This window comes from Aethalodelphis obliquidens, unplaced genomic scaffold (assembly GCF_003676395.1).
Source record: "Aethalodelphis obliquidens isolate GAN/ISIS:26980383/991018 unplaced genomic scaffold, ASM367639v1 scaffold59, whole genome shotgun sequence".
NCBI classification, from domain to species: Eukaryota; Metazoa; Chordata; class Mammalia; order Artiodactyla; family Delphinidae; genus Aethalodelphis; species Aethalodelphis obliquidens.
Window position 1 is genome coordinate 4,037,388 of NW_020838003.1, and position 25,952 is coordinate 4,063,339.

At 39.0% G+C, this 25,952-nt stretch overlaps 1 protein-coding gene across 2 annotated transcripts in view; it reads left to right on the forward strand.

Annotated features, from left to right (window-relative positions):
- Positions 1 to 825: 825 nt before the first annotated feature.
- The window catches only part of USO1 (USO1 vesicle transport factor), a 92,395-nt gene continuing 67,268 nt past the window's right edge, over positions 826 to 25,952 (forward strand). Inside the window, exon 1 of one of the 2 annotated variants that reach the window (XM_027087621.1) lies at positions 826 to 1,112. In XM_027087621.1, coding sequence (XP_026943422.1) covers positions 1,047 to 1,112 — 66 coding nt within the window. In that variant the 5' untranslated portion in view covers positions 826 to 1,046. The remainder of the gene's footprint in view (positions 1,113 to 25,952) is intronic. The other variant, XM_027087620.1, reaches the window with a different exon arrangement.

Consider the following 25,952-nt stretch of genomic DNA (forward strand, 5'->3'; position numbering starts at 1 on the left):
AACTAGACCCTGCGCTTTTTAGGTTCAAGATATTTATTTACAAGACTACTCCATAAGCGTGTGTACCTGGCACTCTCATTTCTAAAGAAACAAGGCATACCGATTTGAAAAATGCCATTTTTCATGCTAAAATAAAAACCACACCGAAAATGTAGGGGTTTAGAGTTAATAACAAAACGTCATGCTACTAGCTGCCGAACTGACACGGCAGATCAATGTATTTTCTCTAGTAAGTTAAATGCAGGGTTCGAGTGGTTTCCTCCCCACACCACAGGAAAATAGCGGTGTACCTGGTATTTAGATCCAGGAATTCCTTTTAGCAGGTTGGAAGAGCAAGAGCTGAGAAATGCGCCCTCCTGTGGCAGTGGAATGAGGGGGCTCTAGCAACCTTTTTACCACCAAACAAAGCCCTGTAAAGAAATGCAATTTGCGGGGACAAGAAGGCCACAACGCCGGTACTGCTACACCGCGAAACCAAAAGAACCCTTCCAGGGGCCGGGAACCCTTACCTGTCACGTCGGCCGAAGGAAAATTTCACTTTCGACTCAACAAAATACGACCCCAGATTTGACAGCTTGCACTACGTCCGGCGACAATTAAACACCCTGCAAGCCAAAATGCGTACACTATCCGGATCCTCTCCAGCTGGCAGGGCAGGCCTCGGACCAAGTGGGTGGTTGGGACCAGCCCGAGCGACCAGCGCAGGGCTGGGGTAGGAGGCGTGTCCTTGCGGAGGGAGGCGGGGCCTGCGCAGTGGGCGGGGCTTGGGCGGACCCAGGCTACCGGCCTCCTCTCGCTTGCTTTCCCCCTTGCCTTCGCCCTTCGAGCAGCCACGTAATGCCACGTCCCCGCGCATGCGCATTTCGGCAGGTGGTGGAGGCTGTTTCCGGGCTTAGGGGGCTGGAGCTGCTGCCGAGTAAGAGGCGGTGTTGGCGGCGGCCGGAGAGCGCTGAGTGCGGGCTTGGGGGGCCAGGCCCTGCGGAGGACAGGGGAAGTTATCTTTTCTTTCCCGACGGGGCCGGTGGAGCCGGTGGCTGAGCGGCAAGATGAATTTCCTCCGCGGGGTTATGGGGGGTCAGAGTGCCGGACCCCAGCACACAGAAGCTGAGACGGTGAGAGGAGCGGCGGGTCCGGGACTTGGGAAGGGTCCGGGCAGGAACTGGGACGGAGGACTCGGGGGCCCGGAGGTCACCTCCCGCGCGTCACTGGGCCGGGAGTCCAAACGCCTCCTCCCCCTTTGCCCCCGTGCCTTCCTTCGTCTCCTGAAACCCGCGAGTTATTTCCTCACGCCCCCAGCGAAACCCCCAGCGCGGCGGCTCGGCCCTGCTGACAACAGCTCCGCAGGCCGCTTGGTAGTGGTCCGCGGGTGGTGCCGCCCGGGAAGTCATCGATCCGGGGCAGCGGTGGCCCGAGCTGTCTCCCACGCCCCTCGGGGCCGCGGGCCTGTCCCTCCCGTTTCGCCAGTGTCTACACTGGCGGTGAGGAAAGTCCAGCTCCCTCCCTCGCGGTCTGGAATGGGGCTTTGGGGAAGACGGCAAGAAGGTTTAAAACCCAGCTGTTGACCAGAGCAGTTGGCTAAGAATAATACGATAGTTTGGGCACGAAGCTGCCTGCCCCTGTCCCTTCAATTGGAGACAGGTCGTTCTGCCAGGTGTTATTAGTTCGGACCCCGTTTTTCAGTCTTACCCAACTATTTGGGAAATACTCCCTCGGACGTTGTAGGGATCTTTCGCGCTCAAACTGCTTTGGAAACACATTTCCCTTCCATTCACCCCATTCAGAAGTCTGAACTCGTGGTAACAGGATTTGCAGCGTCACTTTAAAAAAATTGTTAGCTACTACAAACAGTATTTGATAAGTTGGTTCGATTTTAGGTTTAGGATAAACTTTCTTCGAAGTTTGGTTGTCTATTAGAAATGAGTGTATATGACTTTTTTTAAACTAAGCTTTTAATTTGAGAGTAATTTTAGATCTACAAGAAAGTGACAAGCTACGACCTTTTGGGGGGGCTGCGTTGGGTCTTCGTTGCTGCGCGCGGGCTTTCTCTAGCTGCAGCGAGCGGGGTCTAATCTTCGTTGCGGTGCACGGGCTTCTCATTGCGGTGGCTTCTCGTTGCAGAGCACGGGCTGTAGGTGCGCGGGCTTCAGTAGTTGTGGGACACGGCCTCAGTAGTTGTGGCGCATGGGCTCTAGAGCGCAGGCTCAGTAGTTGTGGTGCAAGGGTTTAGCTGCTCTGCGGCATGTGGAATCTCCCCGGACCAGGGCTCGAACCCGTGTCCCCTGCATTGGCAGGCGGATTCTTAACCACTGCGCCACCAGGGAAGTCCAGAGTATGGCATTTTAAAGGTAAACTTTGGGTAGTATTTGTAGACATTACTGGGTTGTCTATGAACATAGATCCCATGTTCTGTGTTACTGGAATCCTGAAGGATAAATAATAGCTTTCATTTGTCAAGCCCTTACCTTGTGCTGGGTACTGTGCTCTTTATAGTTCACATTCTCCTTAGATCCCTAACCACCCTGAAAGATAGGTGATAGTATCCTCACTTTACAAATGAAGAAATGAGGCTTAGAGAGGTGAAGTTACCTGACCTAGGTCACACTGCTAGTAATGGAGCAGGGATTCAACCAAAGTTTGCCTTACATCAAAGCCTAGGCTTTATTGCTGCTGCCCCGTATTTTAATACTTATCTGGGAATTTTGGAAATTTATATAATTATTACAACTAACCTCACAAAATCTGAGTTAGAACTGTTTAAAGCAGAAGCTGAAGGCTGGTGAATCTATCTTCCTTCATTTGAAAATCAGGAGATTTCACATGCAGACACACAAACCGATATTTGGCTTCTCTTGTCCATTCCCACCGTGGCTTCAAGGCAGCTGAGTTGTGCTCTTAGAAGACCACGCTCTCTCCAGGTTACCATAGTCACACAGCCCACCCCTTCAGCTTTTGTTTGTGTATATTATCTGCCTGATATTTTTCTTTGAGGCACCAAGTTTTATAGTGTGGTTTATTAGAGCTTGCTTTGGAGTTAGACCTTGATTTGAATCCTTGCCTTCCACCCCTAATTGGATTGAATAGGCAAGAGATGGCTAAAACCTTATGAGTAAAATGAGGAAAATGCCTACTCTGATGGGTGTAGTGAAGATTAAGTGAAATAAGGAATAGAAAGAGCCTAAGACTTAGTATGTGCTTAATAAAGGCTAATTTTTATTACATGTGTTTAGGGAAAGAATACTCTTTTTGTTATAGTTAGTCTTGGCACAATGACTTCTGTAGAAAAGGTGATGTACATTTAACTGGGTATAGGATTTTAAAGCTGAAAGGCCCTTTGCAGATCATCCAGGTGGAACCCCCTTATTTTACAAGTTAGGAAACTGAGGCACAGGGCACTAAAGCAACTTGCACAGTATGGCAGAGCTGAGACTAGAACACTTTGATCTTGCCATAGTGAATGGAACAACATAACTTTTATATCATGATTTCAAAGTGAAACTTGAGTATCAGATGTGTATCTTGTATATATAAACTGAAAGGAAAGTTGGGGGGAGTCCTTGTTCTTGCCTAACTTTGAACGTGTATACTCAAAATTGGAGAACTAATATGTCTTCTGATGAGAATTAATAGTTTATTCTGAGTTACAGTATGAATAAAATTTATTTCACCATCTCATTCCATCAGGAAGAATAATTGGTATAAGGGGTCATGGGTCACTAATTTAGAAGTATTTATAGAGCATCAATAGAGTGTGTTGGTACAATATTAGATCTTTTCATTGGTGATTTGAAGTGACCTGGATATTCCAGTTGCCAGAGCTTAGAATATCTAACTTCTGCACTATCAGCTAGTATTTTGTAGGTTTGTCCATTCCTGCAAAATTAAATTATTTTCATTGTGGTTTTCCATCTTTTTTGCTATTCTCATCTCTTTCCAGTGGAAAGCCTCTTTTCATTGTCTAAATTCTACTTCTCGTTTAAATCCATCATCGATCTCTTTCCTGATTTGCACCCCTTACTTCTTTCCCCCACCAAACTGCATAGAATCTTTCCCCTCTGAGCAATCTTCACAATTTAAGTAGATTGTGCATTTCTTAGGCTCTTTACCATTTTCTACTCTTTAAATCTGTGCCGTCTCTTCTGGACTCTTAAGCGTCTTTTGGGCAGTGTTCATATATTTTTTATTTTTATTTTTAATTAATATTTGCGTTGGGTCTTCGTTGCTGCGTACGGGCTTTCTCTAGTTGTGGTGAGCAGGCGTTACTCTTCGTTGTGGTGCGCGGGCTTCTCATTGCGGTGGCTCCTCTTGTTGTGGAGCACGGGCTCTAGGCCCATGGGCTTCAGTAGCTGTGGCACGCGGGCTCAGTAGTTGTGGCACACGGACTTAGTTGCTCCGCAGCATGTGGGATCTTCCCGGACCAGGGCTCGAACCCGTGTCCCCTGCACTGGCAGGTGAATTCTTAACCACTGTGCCACCAGAGAAATCCCCGTAGATATTTTAATCTTTGTTTTTCCATAGTAATACTAAATAAATATTTGTTAAATGAATTAATTATGGTGTTATGAAAGAAATCACAGATCTGTAATCATAGCAGCTTACCAATTACTAGGTGCTGAAACAATACTTTTTAAAGACTGTAGGAATCAAAGTTCTGGAATGATTGAAATTCATTACGTCGAACTTTTTACTTAAAGGATTTTTCAGGTTTGCCGTGCTTTGACTGCTTTCCTGCTTTTTCTTAACTAACGTGCCTTCTAACTGTGTGAGTTGTATTATTGCTTGCATAGTGCCTAGCTTTTCATACTTAGTTAAGAGTAATTTTGGACTGGTATTAAGATGTTCTTTAGAAACAAAATAGTAAATATTTGTGTTTGTATCATATGATAGTCAATAATTCTATAAAGTTTGGAATATTTTAAGTCTAGAATTTCATTCACATTAAACCTTTCCTGTTTTAGAGTCAAATACTTTTTTTTTTTTTTTTTTTTTTTTTTTGCGGTTTGCGGGCCTCTCACTGTTGTGGCTTCTCCCGTTGCGGAGCACAGGCTCCGGACGCGCAGGCTCAGCGGCCATGGCTCACGGGCCCAGCCGCTCCGCGGCATGTGGAATCTTCCCGGACCGGGGCACAAACCCGTGTCCTCTGCATCGGCAGGCGGACTCTCAACCACTGCGCCACCAGGGAAGCCCTCAAATACTTTTTAATTTGATTTCTCTTTTTTACTTTAGTAGAGAAAGGCACTGATTTCTGATGATTGAAGCCTCCTTAGCCTTGGCATACTTTGCTAGGTCCAAATAAACACTAATTATAGTAAAAATCCTACCCATTCTTTTGAGTGCTCAGACGTGCTTAATTTCCCATCTACCTTCCAACTAATATCTTTTTTTAAAAGCGAGTTTCTTGGCAGATTCCAAGAAAAGTGTCAACTACATTTGGTGATAAATCGTGGAGAGGGGGGGGGTTCTCTTCTCAAATTGTGTCCCAAGGCATGAAAGTTGCAAAAGTCCAGAAAAGATATGCAGAATTACTCTACTGTTCAGGCATCTCTTTTTCGATCAGACTTTGGTCAGCTGGCTTAAAAAGCAAAAGAGCTAACAGTATGGACACAGCTGTAGTTTCTTTTAATAAAAATAGTTATTAAGGAATGTGCACTTAAATTTAGACATAGTTTTGGTTTAGTCAAGCGCATTAGATACCACGTTACTATAAATGTGTAGCCTGAAACTCCTGTATCTGGATTCCTGTTTCATATTCTACATTAATAACCAGGTCAGTATAGTAACTGGTATGTGTTTTCCCTCTTAGCTCTCTTATAATAACAGTGTCAGAGAAAGCCTTAATGATGATTTGTGCTTTGATCACTTCTATACCCAATCAAAGATGTCTCTTATATTCTTTTTAAGTAGTGTCTATTGAAAACTACATGGCTTTTTTTTTTTTTTGGATAAATTTATTTATTTTTGGCTGCGTTGAGCCTTCGTTGCTGCGTGTGGACTTTCTCTAGCTGCAATGAGCGGGGGCTATTCTTCATTGCGCTATGCGGGCTTCTCTTTGCGGTGGCTTCTCTTGTCGCAGAGCACGGGCTCTAGGCGTGCGAGCTCAGTAGTTGTGGCTCCCGGGCTCTAGGCGCACGGGCTCAGTAGTTGTGGCTCACTGTCTAGAGCGCAGGCTCAGTAGTTGTGGCGCACAGGCCTAGTTGCTCCGTGGCATGTGGGATCTTCCTGGACCAGGGCTGGAACCCGTGTCCCCTGCATTGGCAGGTGGATTCTTAACCACTGCGCCACCAGGGAAGTCCCTACATGGCTCTTTTGAAGGTTTATTATGTATAGATTATTTGTATCATTTAAAATTTGCATACCAAACCATGTCCCAAAGAAAGTGAGTAGATGTACTTGAAAGGGTTCTGTTACTAAAGAAGTGTGTACTTAGTGATGGTCAAAAACAAAACAAAAAACCTGATACTTATACAAGGTTTATTAAACAGGCACTGTGTTATGTTTTCAAATATTTTCAAGATGGAGATATAAAGTAAGTTGTGTTTGCCAAATCTAATTGATGATATACATTTTTTCCTCCAGGAAACCTTGTAGGTCTAGTGTTCTGAGGAACACATGTTTACTGTTGTCCTAAATGATATATCTTTTTAAAGGAATGCTGCATTTTAGAAGTTCTTCATTATCATCAGTTTTATGGAGTTCATGAAGTGTTGCCCATTTGGCTGCCTAAAAGACAAAGTAATTCCTGATGCTTTATGGTTTGAGAAGTAATTGTAATCACTTCTGAATTATCTTTTAGGAGAGAATGTAAGAATTTCTTATATAAATTTGTTTCTCTTTTTATACATTTATCTCTTATTATGTATACTGTTCTGTCTGTTTTTTGTGTTGTAGATGTCATAGAAAAGATATGCTTATATTTTTATACCTCAGGCAGAAATGCCATAAACATTCTTTGTATAAAAAGTTAGTCACCTTTAATTTGAAAACTTTGGTAGTGTTAGACTTTGAGATGCTAGCATTTGTTATTTGGTAGAGAAGTTTCATTATGATGCCTTGCTTAAAAGGGTGTGCTTTTGGAAAACATAGTTCATTTCTGAGAGAAAGCATGGAGAATAAATGCAGTATGTCAGCTGACTTATTGGTAATTGTAATGGAAATAGATTGTGTTAGGTTTATGGATTTATCTGCAGAGAGACTGTGTTTGACTGTAATGTTCCTACTTTTTTTTTTTTTTTAGATTGTAATAATTTAGGTCATCTGAAGATAAGTCTGGCTTTTGCTTTTTTTTCTTTTTGGAAAATCTTCTCAGTAGTAGAGTTTGAGTTAAACCAAATTTCTAGCTCTTTTTTGTATTTGAAAACAGTAATTTTTTTATTCCATTAAAACAATATAAATGAATTGACTGTTGATTAGCATGAATTATTTTAGTCCTATAGTCATGGTTGGGGAAGTTCTCTCCAAAAAAGTTACAACTATGTTTTAAGCTTCATGAAGGCAAAGTTATATCAAATAAGTTGGTATTAGGTGCTTGATAAATATTTGTTGAATAAATGATTGAATGGTTGAATTCAATTTTTTTAAATTGACATTCCTTTCATTTTTGCATGTCAGTTAAATAGTTACTGAATAGTAAAAAAAATATGGATTTCTATTAGGAATTGTGGGAAAATATTGCAAACTACATTATGTCAGTGTCTTTTAAATGTGGCTCACCAACCTAGTTTTATGCCATCTTCTTTTTTACCCCTTTTACTTCTCAGAGGTTTTTTAGTTTCACATTCCTCATCTCAGGTTTTTCTTTCCTAGTCACTCCTATTCCCATTGCTTCTTTTTTGGCCTCCTTTGTGTATTACTGAATAAAAATAAATGACACTATTAGTAAGCAAAACAAACAAACATTAAATTTGGATTATAAGGTTATAATTCTGATTATGCCCAATTTATCAGTTATTAATGGAATTTTTTGTTCTTTTCATATTTTTCTTAATAAGTGGAATTGTGAACCTCACATGGCAATTACTGAAAACAAGAGTCCTGAAACATAGTCACCTGCATGAGGTTATACATATTAGTTTACTAATTAGCTTTTTATTTTATTACACAAAATGGCAAACAATACTAGTAAGGTTTAAGTCTTCTTTGACTACCATCTCCAATTTCAGTTCTCTTTCCTGAAATAACCACTATTCTTAGTTTGGTATAAATCTTTCCAGACCTTTATGAATAATCATACGGTATAGAATTATATATTTGTATGAGCATATTTATCTCTCTTTTTCACAAATGATACACTGTTTATGGTGTTTTACAGCTTATCTTTTTCATTGATGGATATGTCTTAGAGATCTTTGCATGTTAAAACATACAGCTACTTTATTAGAAATTATTTAAAATATCAGATTTTTAGTTGCTTCTCTTAATTACACTATATCCTCTTCTAATAGACTATAAAAGCATCTTGATAACAGGATCCATATCTAATTCATCATTGTCTTTATCTCTGATTAACTCTAATACCTAGTTAGCATAGTATGAATTAGTTGAAATACTGCTGTCTCTTAAGTTTTTCCTTCTTATCACTCCTTTCTGATCCTTTTAAATAAGATTAACTCTGGGTTAAATTTTACTCATACATATTTTTTCTCTTTAGAACTGTTTTTTGTTAATATGTAGTATTCTGTTGTTTAATGCAAGAATCACAAACTCAAATCCCAACAGTGTCAGTTGGGTAACATCATTGTTCAGTGAAGCAGGTCGGGTTAGAGAAGAGATCAGAGGTCAGGGATGAAACTGGAGCCTGCATGTCCTGCCTTGAGAGTGTAGCTAGTGCTCAGCTTCAGCCAGTTGCAGAGAGCCAATTTAATGGCTTTGAATCCCGTCGCACCACATACTAGTTCTGTGAACTCGGACAAGTCACTTACCCACTGTGCCTCTGTTTCCTTATCTCTAAAATGTGGATAGTAATAGTGCCTATCAATAGGATTTTGGTGAAGATTAAATAAATTTAAAAGTATAAAGAATTTTAGAACATAGCTGGCACATAGTAAGTGCTATACATGCCATATTTTAACAGTTTTGTACTGCACTTTAGCATTTAAACATCTCTGAAGTCAGGTTGCATCTTGTAATTATAATTGGCGGTATTTCTTTTTTCTTGGCAATACATTTAAAAAATGGTAGACCTTATAGTCATTGGCTTCTCAAATTGTATGAAATACAGTGTTAGCTACCATTAGCTAACAGGCTGATGTTTTTCAAGAAAAGGTAGAGGGCTTCCTTGGTGGCGCAGTGGTTGAGAGTCCGCCTGCCGATGCAGGGGACACGGGTTTGTGCCCCCGTCCGGGAGGATCCCATATGCCGCAGAGCGGCTGGGCCCGTGAGCCATGGCCACTGAGCCTGCGTATCCGGAGCCTGTGCTCCGCAACAGGAGAGGCCACAACAGTGAGAGGCCCACGTACAGCAAAAAAAAAAAAGAGAAAAAGAAAAGGTAGAAATCTGGAGTTTTATATGAAGTCTTTTGATTTTGAAATGTTGGCTTAAAAATTATTTTAAACACTGTATAGGCCAAATAGATTTTTTCAGAGGTTTATAGCAAATAACTATATTATTACTAAGTAGGTAAAATTGAGTATTTTTAACATATTCAAAGTTTTGAGTATTAAGTAGCCTTAGAATTTATCTAGTTTATTCTTCCATCTTGTAGATAACAAAACTGACTTAGAAAGCTTGTATTTAAGATACAGTCAATCCTTGTTATTCACTGATTCTATATTTGTGAATTCACCTACACGCTAAAATTTGTTTGTAACCCCAAAATTAATACACGCAACACTTTCACACTGATTTGTGGACAGATGCAGAGTAGCAAAAGTCACTGATGTGTGCATTCCCAACTGAGGTCAAACAAAAAGATATTCTGCCTTCTTGTTTCAACTCTTATACTGTAAACAAGTGTCCTTTTCACAGTCTGTTTAGTGTCATGTGTTTTGCATTTCTGTGCTTTGAAAAAATTTTTGCTGTTAAAACTGGCCCCAAATGTAGTGCTGAACTGTTGTCTAGTGTTCCGAAGTATTGCGTAAGAAAGTTGTGATGTGCCTTGTGGAGAAAATATGTGTGTTAGATAAGCTTACTAAGGCATGAGTAATAGCGCTGGTAGCTGTGAGTTCAGTGTTACTGAATCAAGGGTGTATATTGAATAAGATGTCTTTAAACAGAAGCACACGTTAAACAAGGTTATGTATTGGATCCATTGATGAAAATGTTACCAGGGACTCACAGGAACCTAGCACTGTATTTCCTTTAGGCACAGCAGTTCAGTGTCTGCTAATTCAGTGTTCATGGTGACTATAGAGCATAACTATTATGAATAACAAGAACCAACAGTGTTCAGAAAGTAGATGAACAGTGAGTCAATCAGGTGGTATGTTAGAGCAGGTAATAGAATCAAAGCAAAGTCTAACATATTCTGGACATTTCTTTAAATGTTTGTGTTATTGAAACAGTAGTTGAAAACATGCTTATTATAAATAATTCAAATCAGTATATAGTCTAAAGTTGCCCCTTTCTTCCTCTTTTCACGATCTTATTTCCCATTACCAGGAGTAATCTCTAATGAAGTTTGTTGTACATCCTTCCAGAGTGTTTTCTTTGCATTTACCAATGTTTGTTACACAAATGAGTTTCTTTATGAGTGAAATAGTTATATTCATAGCTATTTGATTTTTTTAAATTTTAACAGTAGGTATTAGAATTTTTCTATTTACTAATCAATGAAAGTTGTTTTTTTTAGAGAGTTTTTAAAAATGTTTGTAAGTTTCTTTGTTTCAAACGAATAGACAGAAGTATCTTTTCCTGTTGTTACCAGTATTCTATTCTGTAACCTTACATATCCTGACTGTACAGTTGACCTTTGAACAACACCAACGCTCTGCACAGTAGAAAATCCTCCTGTAATTTAATTTATAGTTGACTCTGTGTATCCGCAGTTCCTCCATATCCTCATATCCTCGGATTCAACCAACCAAGGATCACATAGTACTGCAGTATTTGCTACTGAAAAAAAAGTATAAGTGGACCTGCGCAGTTCATAACTGTTGCTCAAGGGTCATAACTGTTGTTCAAGGGTCAACTGTATTTATATCTCTGTTGATTCAGGCAGAAAATCTGGGAAGGTTACTTGTTTGAAGTCTACAGAATGGTCATCTGAAATGTGGCGCCTTGGTAGTATGCTGTGATAATGAGTACTTTGGTAAAAGGCGTAGGGACAAATATTTCTGATTTTTTACTAAAGTAGACTGGATTAATTTTTTCTGTATTACAACTCATTCTTTTGATCAATAATGGCAGCAAAATGTTAACTGAAAAGGAGCAGGATGGCATTGAAATCTGTGGGATTTAAACTTGTACTTCCTTTTTAACGCTCCCGTCATGTAGGTAAGGGTGTTGAGGGCTAGGGCAAGAGTCTGTGACCTCAAAAAAATAGTAAATTTATAAATTTTGCTTTAAACTACTAAGTGGCCTCCTTGGTCGGATTCTGAGAGAGTGAGTGAGTTGCTAGCAACAAAAATCTCTCATCTCAGGATCCCATGTGGGACACTGAATAAACATATCCTTCAGCTCTAAAATACTGTCCTTTTTCCTTCTGATGGTAACATCCTCATTCACTCTGCTTCCCTACTTTTCCACTTGCTTCATTTTTGATACCAATTACCCACACGTCCGACTATATCCAAATCATTGCTTAACTTGGGACCTTCTGACCAGCTATGCTGTCCAAAGTACTACTTTCCACCCAGTCTCTGTCTTATTTCCCTAATCATTTCCCTCAGTGCACTTATTATTTTCTGTATTTATCTTGTTTTTAATTTATTCTGTTGTCTCCTTGCTATTATAATTTCATTTGAGTAGGTACCTTCTGTAGTGATTCACTGCTGTTTCCCCAAAATAGAATTTTGCAGGGCCCAGCAAGATATTAAGCACTTTAATAGTATTTCTCAAACTGACTGTGGTGAAGAACCAGTTGGATTGTTTTTTTTCCCCCAATTTCCAATTCATCACAGACCAATACTTTTGTAAAATATAATAAAAATGAATTTATAGGAAAATGAAATGACAATACACACACACAACTTATGGACATACAATATACAAGCCCAATTTTTTTTTTTTTATTAAACAACCACAAAGGTATCCAGTTGTTATAGAAGTTTCTAATGCTTAGTCCCAGTTGCTTTCTTTTTTCTCTTCTTTTTTTTAAAAATTATTTATTAATTTATTTTTGGCTGCGTTGGGTCTTTGTTGCTGCGCATGGGCTTTCTCTAGTTGCAACCAGCGGGGGCTACTCTGTTGCCATGCACGGGCTTCTCATTGCAGTGTCTTCTCTTGTTGCGGAACACGGGCTCTAGACGCTTGGCCTTCAGTAGGTGTGGCATGTGGGCTCTAGAGCGCAGGCTCAGTAGTTGTGGCACACGAGCTTAGTTGCTCCATGGCATGTGGGATCTTCTCGGACCAGGGCTCGAACCTGTGTCCCCTGCATTGGCAGGCGGATTCTTAACCATTGTTCCACCAGGGAAGTCCTCTTTTTTCTTTTCTATTGAAGTATAATTGACTTATGATATTATAATAGTTTCAGGTGTACAGCATAGTGGTTTGGTATTTTTGTACATTACTAAATGATCACCACTGTAAGTCTACTTACTATCTGTCACCATGCAAAGTTATTGCAATATTATTGACTATATTCCCTATGCTGTACATTACATCTGTATGACTTATTTTATAACTGAAAGTTTGTACCTCTTAATCTCCCTCACGTATTTTACTCATCCCTCACCCCCCTGCTTAGTCCAATTTCTGAACTTAACCTTGTCACAAACCACTGCTCTCTGGTTGCACTGACCATGGCCCCGATGAGGGCAGCAGCACTCCAACATTTGTTGAATGAATGAATGAATGAATGAATCACCAACTTCAAGATTATGGCATGGAATTCTTCAGACGCTATTACTCCTTTGACTTTACCAAAACCAGAATATTCTGAGATATAGAAAAGTGATTGTGGATTCATATCAAACTTCAGCTAGCTTATTCAGTGATGCTTTTTGATTCTCTGATTCTTTTTTTTAAAAGACAAAAGAGACATTTGAATACATGCTTAAGGAAAAGCTGTAGAAGTGTATAAAATGAAAAGTGTAAGTGCTCCATGAATGGGCATTTAAGGTCCTTCTGTTTTGTTTCTTTTTCTATTACAGTGCTGCAGTGGTTGTTCTTGTAATTATGACTGTACATGTGCATATATTGCCTTAGGACAAATTTCTAGAAGTTGAATTCCAAACAGCAGCTGTTTCAGACATTTTATTCTTTATTCTCAAGCCTCTTAAATTCATTTCTTTCAAATATTCTTTTGTCTTATCTATCTCTTCAGCCCTTCCCCATTGCCACCACCCTTAATGCCCTTTTTTTTTTACCTTATTTCTTGTCTGTTAAAATGAGCTGACATATTTTTTCTGTAATCTCTTTCTGCTCCAGTTTCTCCTTATTATCTCAGCCAGATTAATTCTTTAAAAGTGAGTATATTAATTTCTGAAGTACTTATATATAGTGCTGACTTTTTCATAAATACTTGGTAGCTTCTGATTATAGCTTTCCCAGAGTAAAGCTCCAGCTCCCTTAGAACAAGGGACTACCCTGGCTGGGCAGTTAAGTCCAAGGCTTATGAGGGTCCTTACTGGTCTGTAGTGAAAGTGGAAGCTATTCACAGGAACTACATTACAGTGTTCCCCTATTTACAAAAAAGAAAAAAAATCTTGCAGTCCCTGTAGTTTGCAACAGGTGCTCAGGCTCCCATTTCTCTGCATAAGAGGCAATGTAGGATAGTAGAAAGTGTGTGGGCTTTGAAGTGAGACATCTGTAGCTCAGTTAGAATCTGGACTGTACCACCAAACTGGCAGGGTATTTTGGGGTGCATTGCTTTATCCCTGAACCTTAGTTTCCTCTCCTGTAAAACGAGTTTATTAGTTTAGGTATTGGATCAGCTGCTATAACAGAGGTCTAACCAAGATAAAAGTTTGTGTCTTTGTCCAATGAAAGTCCAATTAGAAGGCAATCCCTAGGATAGATTAGTTATGTTCCTCAGGGTGGTCCAGGGGCCCAGGTGCTGCTCTTTATCTTGTTCTGCCATCCACTAGGATGGTGCCCTTGTTTGAATTGTTGAAGGTGCTTCATTACCTGCAGGTTCAAGTTCCAGGCTGAGGGAAGAAGAAAGAGGAATGAAGAACAAATAGCTTCCTTTTAAGGACATGACTTGGAAGGTACAAAGAACTCATTGGCCAGAGTGTAGTCACTTTCTATGCCCAGGTGTAAGGAAAGCTCAGAAAGTAGTGTAGGTGGACAACCTTTGTGCCCAGCTAAAGCACAGAGGGTTCTAATAGCTAAAAGAATGGTTAATGAAGCACCATCATACTGCATTGTGTTGGTTTTTTAAGTCAGGAATAAATGGAATAATGGTCTTTGAAATCTTCAGTTTCTGAAGAAAAATTAAGTGTACTTGTGCTACAAAATTTTTTCTTGGTAAATGTCAACTGAAAAATATAGACCTATGTTTGGCCTGAAACATGGCTGTCTTTGTAAGGTTTGGAACATATGTAATATTTTCCTTTCATTTGGTTTCCATTGTCTGTAAAAGGTTGCAACATAGCACTTTATTATGGAGAGATCACTTATTCAGAAACTTCAACTGTATGGAATATTATCAGGAGGTAATATGGCTTTCGCATAGCAAAAGTAGAAGTTGCGAAGTCCATGTACTCAATCTTGATTTCAAGCCTGAGTAATTTGGGGTTTTAGACATATTACTATCTAGCCTAATTATCAGATTTCTCACTCAGTAGCAGATTAAAATCTGCAAAATTTGAACTGTCTGTTAGAAACGTATATGATGGAAATGACAGCCAAAAGCCTGATAGGATAGAAAATTAATACAAAGGAGTCATAGAAGTTTGGTAATAATAAAGTTTGTTAAACATTTATTGAGCATTTATAGGTGCCAGGTACTCTGCAAAAACTTTTTTTTTTTTTTTTTTTTTTTTTTGCAGTATGTGTGCCTCTCACTGTTGTGGCCTCTCCCGTTGCGGAGCACAGGCTCTGGACGCGCAGGCTCAACGGCCATGGCTCACGGGCCTAGCCGCTCCGCGGCATGTGGTATCTTCCCAGACGGGGAAGTATCTGAAATAGCTTAATTATGGTTCTGGATAAATAAGTTGTTCTTATATTCATTTTTTACTCTTATTGGTTTGCAGTATGGTAATTGCCTTAAGTCACTAGAGAGAAAGTTCCGATTAAAATCCCCAATCGAGTGTGTCAATTATATCTCAATAAAACTGTAAGAAAAAATAAAGAAAAATAAATAAATAATATAATAAAATCCCCAATCAGGAAGAATATGTACTTGCCACTAAAACCCAAGTTTAATAAATAAAAAGCATGTTTATAGTATTTTTTTTGGCCGCATCACGTGGCTTGTAGGATCTCAGTTCCCTGACGAGGGACTGAACCCAGGCCACGTCAGCGAAAGCCCAGAATCCCAACCACTAGGCCACCAGGGAACTCTCAGCATGTTTATAGTCTTAAAAATAGTCTTGATACATATTTACCCAAACTCAGGAATGAATGGATTTTATTTCTATAATTGTAAATACTACACTTTAAAATAGTGATTAATTTTTAAGTTCCATTTTGCAACCTTCTAAAAAACACTAGTGATTTGCTTATTAATCAGAGTCAATTGAAGCAAAACATATAATTTGAAGTCATTAGAAATCTGTTTTTAGCTAACAGTTTAATCTTATATAATCCTTTTCCCCCCCCACATTATTTTAGATTGATCATCATTCCCAGAAATAAGAAGCATTTAAAATTATGGTAGGGAATTCCCTGGTGGTCCTGTGGTTAGGACTCAGCACTTTCACTGCCAAGGGCCCAGGTTCAATCCCTGGTTGGGGATCTAAGATCCCGCAAGCCACATGGCGTGGCCAAAAAAATAATAATAAAATAAAATTAATTTAAAAGGAAAGCTTTCACATTTTAGAAATTTCATTTGGTATATTATTATTTTTTTTTTTGGTATATTATTTTAATAGAACAAGTATATATATGTATGTGCATAATATAAAAATTGTTCATAGATATATAAAATTTATAAACTCAAATTAGACCAATTTTCTTATTTGGACTATAAAATGCTATTTTCTACATTAAAATATGTATACACAATTATAAAATAAGAAATCATTTTCTATGCCTGGCATTCCTTCCTTATATTGTCTGGCGAACTACTCATCCCTTAATTCTTGATTCAAGAGTGTCATCCTCAATATACCATTCTTAAACGGTATCTGTCTTAGTTTATCTGGGCTGCTGTAACAAAAATACAATAGGTTTGTTGGTTTAAGAAACAAACACATTTCTCGTAGTTCTGGAGGCTGGGAAGTCCAAAATCAAGGTGCTGGCAGATTCTTTGTCTAGTGAGGGCCTGCTTCCTGGTTTATATACTGCCATCTCCAGTGTCTTCATGTGGCAGAAGGCATGAAGGAGCTCTTTGGGGTCTCATATAAGGGCACTAATCCCATTCATGAGGGCTCCACCCTCCCTCCCTTATCACCTTCCAAAGGCCCCTACCTCCTAATACCATCACACTGGGGGTTAGGATTTCAACACATGCATTTTGCAGGGAAGTAAACATAGCAGTTTCACTTTCAGGTAGAATTCACTACTTTTTCTTTTGTGCACCTGCTTTATAAGCATATACTTATATAACTTTAATTTGTTAGTGTAGTTTATTTACACAACTGTCTTCCTGTCTAAGCTCTTTGTGGCCAGAGACCATATCTTATTTTGGTTAGCACAAGAACAAATACATACATGCTCAGTGTGTATTTATTGACTGAGTAATGACTGTGCATTCTAGTCTAAAAAAAAATGGACTTTATAGGCAGTAGGGAGCCATTGAGGATATTTTTATTATGTTAGTTTATTTTTATCAGTTAAGAGCAGATTTCATATTATTTTGATCAGCAGAGTAAAGATAGCATCTTTTAAAGATGAGTTCAGTCAGTCATGAAAATATCCTAGACATTCCAATAAAACATAAACCAGTTCACTTTATTCCATTATTACTCTTTTCTGCTTATAAAGGTAATACTTGTTCATTATCAAAATTCAAACATCAGAAATAATGTAGAAAATGAACATTTCCAGCAACCCACTGAAAGACAGTATGGTACATAGTCTTATTTTTTTCTATACATGTTCACATAGTATTTTTTTTCCTTTGAAAAATTATTTATTTCTATGTTCCTAACTTTCACTCTAGCAGTTGAATCACATTAATAATTCTTTTTTAAATTTTTTATTAGAGTATAGTTGATTTAAAATGTTGCATTAGTTTCTGCTGTACAGCAGAGTTAATCAGTTATACATATATGTATATCCACTCTTTTTAGATTCTTTTCCCATATAGGTCATTACAGAGCATTGAGAAGAGTTCCCTGTGCTATACAGTAGGTCCTTGTTATTTATTTTATATATAGTAGTGTGTATATGTCAATCCCAATCTCCCAATTTTTCCCTCTCCCTTCTTTCCCGCCCCCCGGTAACCATAAGTTTGTTTTCTACATCTGCGACTTTATTTCTGTTTTGTAAACAAGTTCATTTGTATCATTTTTTTAAATTGCACATATAAGCAATATCATATGATATTTGTCTTTCTCTGTCTGACTTCACTCAGTATGACAATCTCTAGGTCCATCCATGTTGCTACAAATGACATTATTTCATTCTTTTTTATGGCTGCATAATCTTTATTTATATATATATATATATATATATATACACCACATCTTCTTTATCCATTCCTCTGTTGATGGACATTTAGGTTGCTTCCATGTCTTGGCTATTGTAAATAGTGCTGTAGTGAACACTGGGGTGCATGTATCTTTTCAAATTATGGTTTTCTCTGGATATATGCCCAGGAGTGGGATTGCTGAGTCATATGGTAGCTCTATTTTTAGTTTTTTGTTTGTTTGTTTGTTTGTTTTCTGTATGTGGGCCTCTCACTGTTGTGGCCTCTCCCGTTGTGGAGCACAGGCTCCGGACGCGCAGGCTCAGCGGCCATGGCTCACGGGCCCAGCCGCCACACAGTATGTGGGATCTTCCCGGACCGGGGCACAAACCCGTGTCCCCTGCATCAGCAGGCAGACTCTCAACCACTGCCCCACCAGGGAAGCCCTATTTTTAGTTTTTTAAGGAACTTCCATACTATACTCCATGATGGTTGGACCAATTTACATTCCCACCAACAGTGTAGGAGGTTTCCCTTTTCTCCACACTCTCTCCAGCATTTATTGTTTGTAGATTTTTTGATGATGGCCATTCTGACTGGTGTCAGGTGATACCTCATTGTAGTTTTGATTTGCATTTCTCTAGTAATTAGTGATATTCAGCTTTTCATGTGCTTTTTGGGCATCTCGATGTCTTCTTTGGAGAAACGTCTGTTTAGATCTTCTGCCTATTTTGTGATTTGGGATTGTTTTGTTTTGTTTGCCGTTGAGCTGTATGAGCTGTTTGTATATTTTAAAGATTAATTTCTTGTCAGTTGCTCTGTTTGTAAATATTTTCTCCCATTCTGTAGGTTGTCTTTTCATTCTGTTTATGGTTTCCTTTGCTGTGCAGAAGCGTTTAAGTTTAATTAGTTTATTTTCATATTTTCATTGTTTAGTTTTATTTTCATTGCTCTAGGAGGTGGATCAAAAAAGATCTTCCTGCAATTTATGTCAGACAGTGTCTGCCTATGTTTTCCTCTAAGAATTTTATAGTATTCACATAGTTTATTAATGGTATAGTTTTAAACCAAAATGAGCTCATGCTAAATATACTATTAACTGTTTTCTTTTTTCACTTAATGTATCTTGGACATCTTTTTATGTCAGTGCATATGGATCTGCTTTACTCATTTGATTAATTGCATAGTGTATGTGTACTATATGTTAGTTAACTGTTTTCTGATTGGTGGATGAACCTTTAGATTCCATCCGCCCTTTCTTTTTTTCCCCAATAAACAGCATAAATTTATTGCTCACAGTTCTGGAGTCTGGAAGTCTGAGATCAGGGTGCCAGCATGGTTTGGTAAGGGACCTCATCAGTGTTACAGACTTCTTATTTATTATATCCTTATGTGATGGAAGCTAGATTTATTTTTTAGCTGTTAAAAATAATGCTACAAAGAACATTCTAGTATATAACATTGTGTATTTGTGGGCATTTTGTTTTCTTTGATTTTGGCTGCGTTGGGTCTTCGTTCCTGCGTGCAGACTTTCTCTAGTTGCAGCAAGTGGGGGCCACTCTTTGTTGCGGTGCGCGGACTTATCATTGCAGTGGCTTCTCTTGTTGCAGGGCATAGGCTCTAGGCGCACAGGCTTCAGTAGTTGTGGTGCATGGGCTCAGTAGTTGTGGCTCATGAGCTTAGTTGTTCTGGGCATGTGGGAATCTTCATGGACCAGGGCTTGAACCGTGTCCCCTGCATTGACAGGCAGATTCTTAGCCACGGCACCACCAGGGAAGCCCCCTGTGGGCATGTTTTTAAAGGATAAGTTCCTAGAAATAAGAATGCCTGGTGGAAAGGGGATGAACATTTTAAGTTGTAATAGTTTTTGCCAAATTGACACTTTTTTAGGTTACTTTCCATCTGATAGAATATAAGCCAGTTCATTAATCTATGTCTTTCTCTATCCTGTATAGTTCTGTTTTTAAAATCATTTTATTGAAGATATAGAAAAGTACACATGTCATATACATAAACCTCATAACCTGAACACACCTATGTATCCAGCACCCAGATCAAGGAACAGGACATTACCAGCACCCTAGAAGTCCCTTTTGTGCTTCCACTCACTGCCCACCCCCATGAACAACCACCATCCTGACTTCTGATAGCTTAGATTAGTTTTGCTTGGATTTCTGAGTTATAAAAATGGAATCATATAGTATTAATATATGGTAGTATTAGTTTAATTTTTGTGAGACTGATAGATGAAAAATAACGTCATTGCTATTTTAACTTATATTGAATATTTATCTTCATGATGCCGAAATTATTATCTTTGTGTATATCTTAAAGCATTTTAAAAAAATTAACAAGGCTCGGGACTTCCCTGGCGGTCCAGTGGTTAAGACTCCATGCTTCCAATGCAGGGGGCGTGGGTTTGATCCCTGGTCCAGGAAATGAGATCCCACAATGCCACACAGTGCGGCCCCCCACCACCACAAAAAAATTAACAAGGCTTAAATGTTAGCATGTTAGAACACAAAACAAAAGATTGAAAGTGAAAACAAAGGAAACCCCCAAACTCTAGGATTATGATCATCTCCCTTCAATATTCCTAAAGCTAAGTGTCTCCCCCAGATTAAATAACCACCTTCAACAGATAATGATTAAAGAGCTTTTAGACATGGAAGTTCATATTCTGACACAAGTCTGTCTGTACACCAACCAAAGATGGGGCTGATACTAAAATGCAAGCATTACAGGGTACTGGGATGAAGTACTCTAAGCAAGATGGGAATCTCAGATTTAGAACCAGTGCTTGAGGTTTAGGGCTAGGAAAAAGCAGGAAATGCCTTCCTATTTTTTAGGTACCTCTAAACTACCTAAAAAAAAAAATTATCAAAAGATGTACAAGACCTGAGAAGCAAGAAAAACTACAATCCTGCAGCCTGTGGAACAAAAACCACGTTCACAGAAAGATAGACAAGATGAAAAGTCAGAGGGCTATCTACCAAATGAAGGAACAAGATAAAATCCCAGTAAAACAACTAAATGAAGTGGAGATAGGCAACCTTCCAGAAAAAGAATTCAGAATAATGATAGTGAAGATGATCCAGGACCTCAGAAAAAGAATGGAGGCAAAGATCAAGAAAATGCAAGAAATGTTTAACAAAGACTTAGAAGAATTAAAGAACAAACACCAAGAAGAATTAAAAAACAAACAAACAGAGATGGACAATACACTAACTGAAATCAAAAATACACTAGAAGGAATCAATAGCAGAATAACTGAGGCAGTAGAACGGATAAGTGACCTGGAAGACAGAATGGTGGAATTCACTGCTGCGGAACAGAATAAAGAAAAAAGAATGACAAGAAATGAAGACAGCCTAAGAGACCTCTGGGACAACATTAAACACAACAACATTCACATTATAGGGGCCCCAGAAGGAGAAGAGAGAGAGAAAGGACCCGAGAAAATATTTGAAGAGATTATATGTGAAAACTTCCCTAACATGGGAAAGGAAATAGCCACCCAAGTCCAAGAAACGCAGAGAGTCCCATACAGGATAAACCCAAGGAGAAACACACCGAGACACATAGTAATCAAATTGGCAAAAATTAAAGACAAAGAAAAATTATTGAAAGCAGCAAGGAAAAAATGACAACATACAAGGGAACTCCCATAAAGTTAACAGCTGATTTCTCAGCAAAAACTCTACAAGGCAAAAGGGAGTGGCATGATATTCTTTTGTTGTTGTTGTTGTTGTCCGCGGGCCTCTCACTGTTGTGGCCTCTCCCGTTGCAGAGCACAGGCTCTGGACGCGCAGGCTCAGCGGCCATGGCTCACGGGCCCAGCTGCTCCGCGGCATGCGGGATCTTCCCGGACCAGGGTACGAACCTGTGTCCCCTGCATCGGCAGGTGGACTCTCAACCACTGCGCCACCAGGGAAGCCCAGCATGATATTCTTAAAGTGATGAAAGGGAAGCACCTACAACCAAGATTACTCTACCCGGCAAGGATCTCATTCAGATTCGATGGAGAAATCAAAATCTTTACAGACAAGAAAAAGCTAAGGTAATTCAGCACCACCAAACCAGCTCTACAACAAATGCTAAAGGAACTTCTCTAAGTGGAAAACACAAGAGAAGAAAAGGTCCTACAAAAACGAACACAAAACAATTAAGAAAATGGTCATAGGAACATATATATCGATGATTACCTTAAACGAGAGAGGGTTAATCGCTCCAACCAAAAGACACAGGCTTGCTGAATGGATACAAAAACAAGACCCATCTATGTGCTGTCTACAAGAGACCCACTTCAGACCTAGGGACACATACAGACTGAAAGTGAGGGGATGGAAAAAGATATTCCATGCCAATGGAAATCAAAAGAAAGCTGTAGTAGCAATACTAATATCAGATAAAATAGACTTTAAAATAAAGAATGTTACAAGAGACAAGGAAGGACACTACATAATGATCAAGGGAACAATGCAAGAAGAAGATATAACAATTATAAATATATATGCACCCAACATAGGAGCACCTCAATACATAAGGCAACTGAGAACAGCTCTAAAAGAGGAAATCGACAGTAACACAATAATAGTGGGGACTTTAACACCTCACTTACACAAATGGACAGATCATCCAAAATGAACACAAATAAGGAAACAGAAGCTTTGAATGAGACAATAGACCAGATAGATTTAATGAATATTTATAGGACATTCCATCCAAAAACAGCAGATTACACTTTCTTCTCAAGGGCGCACGGAACATTCTTCAGGATAGATCACATCTTGGGTCAAAAATCAAGCCTCAGTAAATTTAAGAAAACTGAAATCATATCAGGCATCTTTTCTGACCACAACGCTATGAAATTAGAAATGAATTACGGGAAAAAAATGTAAATAACACAAACACATGGAGGCTAAACAATATGTTACTAAATAACCAAGAGATCACTGAAGAAATCAAAGAGGAAATGAAAAAATACCTAGAGACAAATGACAATGAAAACATGACAATCCAAAACCAATGGGATTCAGCAAAAGCAGTTCTAAGAGGGAAGTTTATAGCTATACAAGCCTACCTTAAGAAAGAAGAAAAATCTCAAATAAACCATCTAACCTTACACCTAAAGGAACTAGAGAAAGAAGAGCAAAGAAAACCCAAAGTTACCAGAAGGAAAGACATCATCAAGATCAGAGCAGAAATAAATGAAATAGAAACAAAGAAAACAGTAGCAAAGATCAATAAAAACTAAAAGCTGGTTCTTTGAGAAGATAAACAAAATTGATAAACCATTAGCCAGACTCATCAAGAAAAAGAGAGGACTCAAATCAAGAAAATTAGAATTGAAAAAGGAGAAGTTACAACAGACCGCAGAAATACAAAGCATCCTAAGAGACTACTACAAGCAACTCTATGCCAATAAAATGGACAACCTGGAAGAAATGGACAAATTCTTAGAATGGTATAACCTTCCAAGACTGAACCATGAAGAAACAGAAAATATGAACGGAACAATCACAAGTAATGAAATTGAAACTGTGATTAAAAATCTTCCAAGAAACAAAAGTCCAGGACCAGATGGCTTCAGAGGTGAATTCTATCAAACATGTAGAGAAGAGCAAACACCCATCTTTCTCAAACTCTTCCAAAAAATTGGAGATGAAGGAACACTCCCAAACTCATTCTATGAGGCCACCACCACCCTGATACCAAAACCAGACAAAGATACTACAAAAAAAGAAAATTAGGTACCAATATCACTGGTGAATATAGATGCAAAAATCCTCAACAAAATACTAGCAAACGGAATCCAACAACAGGTTAAAAGGATCATACACCATGATCAACTGGGATTTATCCCAGGGATGCAAAGATTCTTCAGTATGCACAAATCAATCAATGTGATACACCATATTAATAGATTGAAGAATAAAAACCATATGATCATCTCAATAGATGCAGAGAAAGCTTTCAACAAAATTCAAAACGGATTTTTGATAAAAACTCTACAGAAAGTGGACACAGAGGGAACACACCTCAACATAATAAAGGCCATATACGACAAACACACAGCAAAGATCATTCTTAGTGGTGAAAATTTTTTTTTTTTTTTTTTTTGCGGTACACGGGCCTCTCACTGTTGTGGCCTCTCCCGTTGCAGAGCACAGGCTCAGGACATGCTCGCTCAGTGGCCATGGCTCATGGGCCCAGCTGCTCCGCGGCATCTGGGATCTTCCTGTACCGGGGCACGAACCTGTGTCCCCTGCATCAGCAGGCGGACTCTCAACCACTGCGCCACCAGGGAAGCCCTCACTGGTGAAAATCGGAAAGCATTTCCTCTAACATCAGGGTCAAGACAAGGATGTCCCCTCTCACCACTATTATTCAACATAGTTCGAAGTCTTAGCCATGGCAATCAGAGAAGAAAAAGAAATAAAAGGAATACAAATTGGGAAAAAAGTAAAACTGTCACTGTTTGCAGATGACATGATACTATACATAGAGAATCCTAAAAATGCCACCAGAAAACTACTAGAGCTAATCAATGAATTTGGTAAATTTGCAGGATACAAAATTAGTGCACAGAAATCTCTTGCATTCCTATACACTAATGGTGAAAAATCTGAAAGAGAAATTAAGGAAACATTCCCATTTACCACTGCAACAAAAAGAATAAAATACCTAGGAATAAACCTACCTAGGGAGACAAAAGACCTGTATGCAGAAAACTGTAAGACACTGATGAAAGAAATTAAAGATGATACCAACAGATCAAGAGATACACCATATTCTTGGATTGGAAGAATCAATATTGTGAAAATGACTATACTACCCAAAGCAATCTACAGATTCAATGCAATCCCTATCAAATTACCAATGGCATTTTTTAGGGAACTGGAACAAAAAATCTTAAGATTTGTATGGAGACACAAAAGACTCCGAATGGCCAAAGCAGTCTTGAGGGAAAATAACGGAGCTGGAGGAATCAGGCTCCCTGACTTCAGACTATACTACAAAGCTACAGTAATCGACAATATGGTACTGACACAAAAACAGAAATATAGAGAAATGGAACAGGATAGAAAGCCCAGAGATAAACCCATGCACCTACGGTCAACTAATCTATGACAAAGGAGGCAAGGATATACAATGGAGAAAAGACAGCCTCTTCAATAAGTGGTTCTGGGAAAACTGGACAGCTACATGTAAAAGAATGAAATTAGAACACTCCCTAACACCATACACAAAAATAAACTCAAAATGGATTCGAGACCTAAGTGTAAGACCGGACACTGTGAAACTCTTAGAGGAAAACATAGGAAGAACAGTCTTGGACATAAATCACAGTAAGATCTTTTTTGATCCACCTCCTAGCATAATGGAAATAAAAACAAAAATAAACAAATGGGACCTAATGAAACTTCAAAGCTTTTGCACAGCAAAGGAAACTGTAAACAAGACGAAAAGACAACCCTCAGAATGGGAGAAAATATTTGCAAATGAATCAACGGACAAAGGATTAATCTCCAAAATATATAAACAGCTCATGCAGCTCAATATTAAAGAAACAAACAACCCTATTCAAAAATGGGCAGAAGACCTAAATAGACCTTCTCCAAAGAAGACATACCGATGGCCAAGAAGCACATGAAAAGCTGCTCAACATCACTAATTATTAGAGAAATGCAAATCAAAACTACAATGACGTATCACGTCACACCAGTTAGAATGGGCATCATCAGAAAATCTGTAAACAACATGCTGAAGAGGGTATGGAGGAAAGGGAACCCTCTTGCACTGTTGGTGGGAATGTAAATTGATACAGCCACTATGGAGAACAGTATGGTGGTTCCTTAAAAAACTAAAAATAAAATTACCATGTGATCCAGCAATCCCACTACTGGGCACATACTCAGAGAACCATAATTCAAAAAGACACATGCGGGCTTCCCTGGTGGCGCAGTGGTTGAGAGTCCACCTGCCGATGCAGGGGACACGGGTTCGTGCCCTGGTCCGGGAAGATCCCACATGCCACGGAGCGGTTAGGCCCATAAGCCATGGCCGCTGAGCCAGCATGTCCGGAGCCTGTGCTCCGCAATGAGAGAGGCCACGACAG